Source organism: Nicotiana sylvestris, chromosome 4 (assembly GCF_000393655.2).
Source record: "Nicotiana sylvestris chromosome 4, ASM39365v2, whole genome shotgun sequence".
Lineage (NCBI taxonomy): Eukaryota > Viridiplantae > Streptophyta > Magnoliopsida > Solanales > Solanaceae > Nicotiana > Nicotiana sylvestris.
The window spans coordinates 53427948-53434886 of NC_091060.1; the positions used below are offsets into that span (position 1 = coordinate 53427948).

At 34.7% G+C, this 6939-nt stretch overlaps 1 protein-coding gene across 1 annotated transcript; it reads right to left on the reverse strand.

Annotated features, from left to right (window-relative positions):
* Nucleotides 1–1975: 1975 nt before the first annotated feature.
* LOC104248937 (uncharacterized) lies at nt 1976–2287 on the reverse strand. Its single transcript, XM_009805293.2, has one exon. The coding sequence runs from the start codon at nt 2285–2287 to the stop codon at nt 1976–1978; it is 312 nt and encodes a 103-aa protein (XP_009803595.2).
* Between the last annotated feature and the right edge of the window lie 4652 nt (nt 2288–6939).

Sequence of the window (6939 nt, forward strand, 5' to 3'; positions counted from 1 at the left end):
GTCTTTTGTCACCGCCTTTGCCCCCAAGTTCCTCATACAAGCGTCCAAATGTCGCAACCTTAATCATCGTGACCGCTAACTTTGCCTCTTTCTTAGCCTTCTTATAACACTCCAAATTCATCCTCTTCTCCTCATCGACTTTGCTCTCCACTAGCTTCAAATATGTTGCTTTCTTGGCTTCCACTTTTCCTTGGACCTCTACATTCTACCACCAGTCCCCTTTATAGTAATCACTCGTGGCCCTTAACACCTCTCTAGCAGCTTCATTGATGTAGTTCGATGTCGTGGTCCACATATTACCCTCGTTCCCACTACTCTTCCAGGCCCCCATAGCCACCAACTTTTCCCCCAACTCATGAGCTTTGTCTTTAGTCAAGGATCCTTACTTGATCTTAGATTGGTCGTACACCTCTCTCTTCTTCCTTCCAACACTAGGAGCCTATGTTGAGTCGCACACACTCGAGATAAGAAAAATTCAAAAAAAATAGCTCACGTCAAAATTTGAAAGCATTCTACCCGACTTTAATTGTACGCTGGCTAAATTTTGAAGCACACTGTTAGAATTTGTAAAAAACGCCGCCAGAATTTTAATTTGAAGCATGGTAAAGCTTCAAAATTCTAATGCTGGGTCCTTAAGAGGGGGTGTATGTAACACCACAGACTTTAGACAGAGTCCCACATCAATAAAACACGTGAGGGGTACTTGGTATATAAGTTAACAAGCCTTAGACCCTAGTGACACGTTTTAAACCTGTGAGGACCTAGGCCTAGAGCGGATAATATCACTAGCGGGCTGTGATGTTACAACCGAGTTCTCTAACTCACCAAGACCGATGTTCCTGTCCCCATCCTCGTTCAAGAGTTTATGGAAGTAAGTCTGCCACCTACGACTAATACACGCTTCTTCCACCAATATTTTGCCTTCCTCGTCTTTGATTCACCTCACTTGATTCATGTCCCGAGCCTTCCTCTCTCTTACCTAAGCTAACATGTATAGTCTATTGTCACCGCCTTTGCCCCCAAGTTCCTCATACAAGCGTCCAAATGTCGTAGTCTTAATCGTCGTGACCGCTAACTTTGCCTCTTTCTTAGCCTTCTTATAACACTCCAAATTCATCCTCTTCTCCTCATCGACTTTGCTCTCCACTAGCTTCAAATATGTTGCTTTCTTGGCTTCCACTTTTCCTTGGACCTCTACATTCCACCACCAGTCCCCTTTGTAGTAATCACTCGTGGCCCTTAACACCTCTCTAGCAGCTTCCTTGATGTAGTTCGATGTCGTGGTCCACATATTACCCTCGTTCCCACTACTCTTCCAGGCCCCCATAGCCACCAACTTTTCCCCCAACTCATGAGCTTTGTCTTTAGTCAAGGATCCTTACTTGATCTTAGATTGGTCGTACACCTCTCTCTTCTTCCTTCCAACACTAGGAGCCTATGTTGAGTCGCACACACTCGAGATAAGAAAAATTCAAAAAAAATAGCTCACGTCAAAATTTGAAAGCATTCTACCCGACTTTAATTGTACGCTGGCTAAATTTTGAAGCACACTATTAGAATTTGTAAAAAACGCCGCCAGAATTTTAATTTGAAGCATGGTAAAGCTTCAAAATTCTAATGTTGGGTCCTTAAGAGGGGGTGTATGTAACACCACAGACTTTAGACAGAGTCTCACATCAATAAAACACGTGAGGGGTACTTGGTATATAAGTTAACAAGCCTTAGACCCTAGTGACACGTTTTAAACCCGTGAGGACCTAGGCCTAGAGCGGATAATATCACTAGCGGGCTGTGATGTTACAACCGAGTTCTCTAACTCACCAAGACCGATGTTCCTGTCCCCATCCTCGTTCAAGAGTTTATGGAAGTAAGTCTGCCACCTACGACTAATACACGCTTCTTCCACCAATATTTTGCCTTCCTCGTCTTTGATTCACCTCACTTGATTCATGTCCCGAGCCTTCCTCTCTCTTACCTAAGCTAACATGTATAGTCTCTTGTCACCGCCTTTGCCCCCAAGTTCCTCATACAAGCGTCCAAATGTCGTAGTCTTAATCGTCGTGACCGCTAACTTTGCCTCTTTCTTAGCCTTCTTATAACACTCCAAATTCATCCTCTTCTCCTCATCGACTTTGCTCTCCACTAGCTTCAAGTATGCTGCTTTCTTGGCTTCCACTTTTCCTTGGACCTCTACATTCCACCACCGGTCCCCTTTGTAGTAACCACTCATGGCCCTTAACACCTCTCTAGCAGCTTCCTTGATGTAGTTCGCCGTCGTGGTCCACATATTACCCCCGTTCCCACTACTCTTCTAGGCCCACATAGCCACCAACTTCTCCCCCAACTCATAAGCTTTGTCTTAGTCAAGAATCCCCACTTGATCTTAGGTTGGCCGTACACCTCTTTTCCTTTCTCTTCTCCAAGTCCAACACTAAGAGCCTATGTTGAGTCGATAGACACTCACTCGGGATAAGAAAAATTCACTCACGTCAAAAGTTTAAAGCATGCTACCAGACTTTCAATGTACGTTGGCAAAATTTTGAAGCACACTGTCAGAACTTTTAAAACACGCTGCCGGAATTATAATTTGAAGCATGCTAAAGCTTCAAAATTCTAATGCTGGGCTATTTTTGTAAAAGTTTTCTAAACGAAGTAACAAATTTGAACTATGGCTGTAAACCATCCAGCGCAATTTCAACTATCTTATGCATCCTTAATTAGAAAAGAGAAAAAGAAGAAGAAGGAAACATCATAAGTACCCTGTGATATGGACCAGTTAGTCAAAGTGCATCGTTAAAAGTTGGAATGTTTTCAGAAAAATGTATACTACTATGGATGTGGAGACCTTAGAGGGGTCATTTTTACTGACCAACGCTAAAAAACCTAGGTAAATCATATGTCCCTCCAATTTCCTACCACATGTGCTGCGAAACAGAACCTTTTTTATTTAATGTAGCATGAGAACAATGGTTAAATAAATCAGTAAGGCGACCGAACTTCACGCCACAGCATTCTTGTCTGATAGTATGAGTTAACGTTCACAAATAGATTTAAATTATTCGATTAAATTGTCTTGCAATAACAATAATAATTCTTCAAGTCTAACACGTTAAAATAGAGAATAGAATAATCACCTTTTATAATAGACTAGTAGTCATACTCATGCGATGCACAATCAATATTAAAAAAATATTTGTCACTTTGTTAATTTTTTGATGTTACATTTGAAATTATCACAATGATTTGCTTCTCCTATTCTATATAAATAGAATAGATGTTGTCTGAATTTTAATGATAAAATCTCCATTAAATTCATGAGACTTATATAGTCATTAAATAACTTTTTTGTTATGTATTATTATTTGTTATATTATCCAATATTTTGTATAATTTTTTTTAAATAATTTTAAAACTCCAACTTGAAATTACTCCCACCCAATTTGAATGGTATTTTTTTTTATATAATTATATTTTCATTTTTTTATTATAGATAATTATAAGATATCTATATTTATTAATTCAAATAAAGTAACTATTATATATATATATATATATATATATATATATATATATATATATATATATATATATATATATATATATATATATTTTCTTAATTTATAGATATTTAAATTTAAAAATAATAACCAATAACTAATTATTAACTAAATAACTAATTAGTAACTAATTATGTCATGTGGCTGTTTTTAGGCTGTCACTTGGCTTAAGAAGAGGGTTATGTCCTCTCCTTTTAATAATATGTAGATATAGACTTTTATTATATATAAATAGATATTTAATATAGTGTGCAGAAATATAATATAATCTATACAAAATTAAAGGTTACACATCATATAGTAATCAAATAAATTATTTGTTCTTTTTTATTTTTATTATTGAATTAGCAAGTACTTGTACTATTGATACTTTTCTTGAGTGTTATTTATTTATCTTTTATTTTTTTAATTAATTAAAAATGTAACTAATTTATTTTTTCTTATTTTTCATTTTTTTATTTTAAAATAACTTTAAAACTCCAATTTAAAACTACTCCCCAATTTGAATGGGTACTTATTTTTTTATTTAATATAGCTAATTATAAGATATCTATATTTATTAATCCAAATAGAATAACTAATTAATTCAAATTTTTAAAAGATTTTTTTAGTTAAAAGGTAGTTTATTTTGTCTTAACAATGTCACTTGGCTTTTTGTGGTTATGTCACATGTCTTAATAATATGCTTTTGCCTCTCCTTTTATTAATAACTAGTATACTTACCCGCGCGATGCGCGGATCATTTCAAACAAAAAATAGTCAGAGAAAGATATTAGAAACAGACGTATATTGCATACTAAATTTATTGACCGCATTATAAATTAAACCAAAAGACAAATAAGTGAATTCTATCGAGATCTTTGTATAAATTTATTGCTAGGGACCACCAATCCCCAAGAGGTGTTACAACATACTTGAGAAATGATACATCAATACTTGGCTTTAAAAGGATTAGTCCACATGAAAATGCATAAATATTTTACTCAAGTTCAAACATAAAAGACATCACATTTGGTTCAAATCTTATTCCAGCTTCAGCTTCAGTCACAAACAAAGGTTAATATGGGTGCATCAACTTGCACAAAATTCTATTTTAAGTAATTCCAACAGAAACCACATAGTAATTTTAATCTTGATCACTTCTCATCCTTCAAAGTACGCCTACACGTAGCAAATAGAACATGTACAATAGAAAATAAAATGGATAAAAATGACCTAAAAAAATCATCCCTCGAGATATACTCAAGTCCAGAATAGGACACTACAATTTTCTAAAGAAATCAAGTAATAATCAATAAAAATATTGCATCTCTAATCAATGGTTTAACGCAAAAATAAAAATACCAATACTAAAGAGATAAGTTGGATTATATTTTTATTTAATTTTGGCTATTTACATTTTTTTTCCAAAACGAATACATTTACTTTTTATGACAACTCACATTTTACCTAAAGCCTATATTTTCAATCAATAAGAGTATAGTCTAAATATTAAATGACCAGTGAGTGTTGCGTAAACGTTTCAATGACCAAAGTCTTCTTAATATCTCACCCAATTTGAGGAATATCTTGCTCTTTTCTCGTCGAAAGAAAGGAACTCACACGCGTCGATCACTAAATCATCATTGAATGCCGACAATATTTTATCATGCCAAACACCTCGTCCAAGCACACGCGTTGGCTGCTCTCTATCAAAGCATTTGCAATCCTCCCGATATTTGTAGCAATACACTCATCATATCGACTAAAGTGTTATCATTGCACCTTCTCTTTGTGGGCTGCTTTGAACGCGACGATGAAGAAGGCGTTGCTGTGAGATAAATCTTATGTACTTCCATCACATGTATTGTCCATGCTGGTTTAAGATCCATTTGAAGAATTGGTGCCAAAGATGACATGCTACTTATCAATGTTCTCAATGCGTTTTCCCTTCACGAATTTGACATTGAGAAACACATAAAAAGTACAAAGTTTAGGTTGCTAATATAATGACTATAATACAGCGTAGACAAACTTCTATTAGTGTGCATTTTTTCAGACACGGATTTATACTCGTAAAGAAAAGAAAAAAAGAGTAGTTATTTTTTGATTTGTTGAAGCAAAATAACACTCCAAATACATTCTGATGCTCAAAACTAAAATCATCACATTGAGCTAAAAACATCATCTGACATTTAAAAAATCCTTTACAATAACGTAGCTAATAGATCTCTAGTCATTGTAATAGATTCAAGGTCTATAATATTAAAAGACAAGCCAAAAAGTGAGAACAGAGAGGAATGATAATAAGGTAAAGATGCAACGACTGATGGTTTGATTGTTTGATAAGATGTTTTGTACAATGAGAACTGCGTAATAGAACTTAAACCACATACAATCAACCCTATCTATAACAACCTCGTTTGTTCAGAATATTTTTGGATGTTATAGCGAATTGTTGTTATATATAACATAACATGAAAATTGTTTCCGAAAAAGCTTGGCTTTTATAGTGAAGTGTTGTTATATAGGGATGTTGTTATAGAGAGGTCTGACCGTAAATATTGCATGGATTACAGCACAAAATCTATGATATGTAATGTGGACTAAACAAAGCTAAGATGTGCTTTGGAGGATGAACAGAGATTTGACACATTCTTTGGAATTTTCATGTGAGGTAACAAAGAAGCAACTTGACCACATGTTTTGTGATTTAAAGATACTCTTATTTATAAATGAGAAGGAAATAAATTCATCTAAACCACATGCTCAAAAACATTATAGATAATCCACTAAAATATAACCTGTGGATTTCTACTTAAACCGTGCTTACGACCTTTGACGCCAACTTCTCTACATTCATTGAGAACTTAATTATTTTCTACAAGTCCACAATGGGGTTGAGATACAGGCAACAGTATAAAACTGAACCATCCTATCCTATTGCAAAGGAAACATGCAATTTAATCACAATATTGTGATACATATGATAAACCACTCACTTTCTCAACAGGGAAAAGCAGAAGTGAAACGTAAAAGATGATGTTGGGACCATTTTTTCTCTTTTAGGCATATCTACACATCCTGTTCACCAAAATGTATTGCAAATCAAGTTCCTTGGTTCCAAATATTATTAAGTTTTTTGTTATTTCTCTTTGCAAATGCTACAGTCAACTCGAAAATTCCTTTGGCATTTAACCAAACCTGTTTTTTCAACAAGTGCAATAGATTTGGCATCTAACCACCACTGGATATAGATGCTCGTTGACATTTTTAAGAGTGTTGGATAGTGCATCTAAAGCATTTTTATTCTTTTATTAACTAATACATAAGCAACCTCAAATTTTAATATAGTAGTCTTTCAACCTACTGGTTGAATAACTAATACATAAGCCGAGTTCCT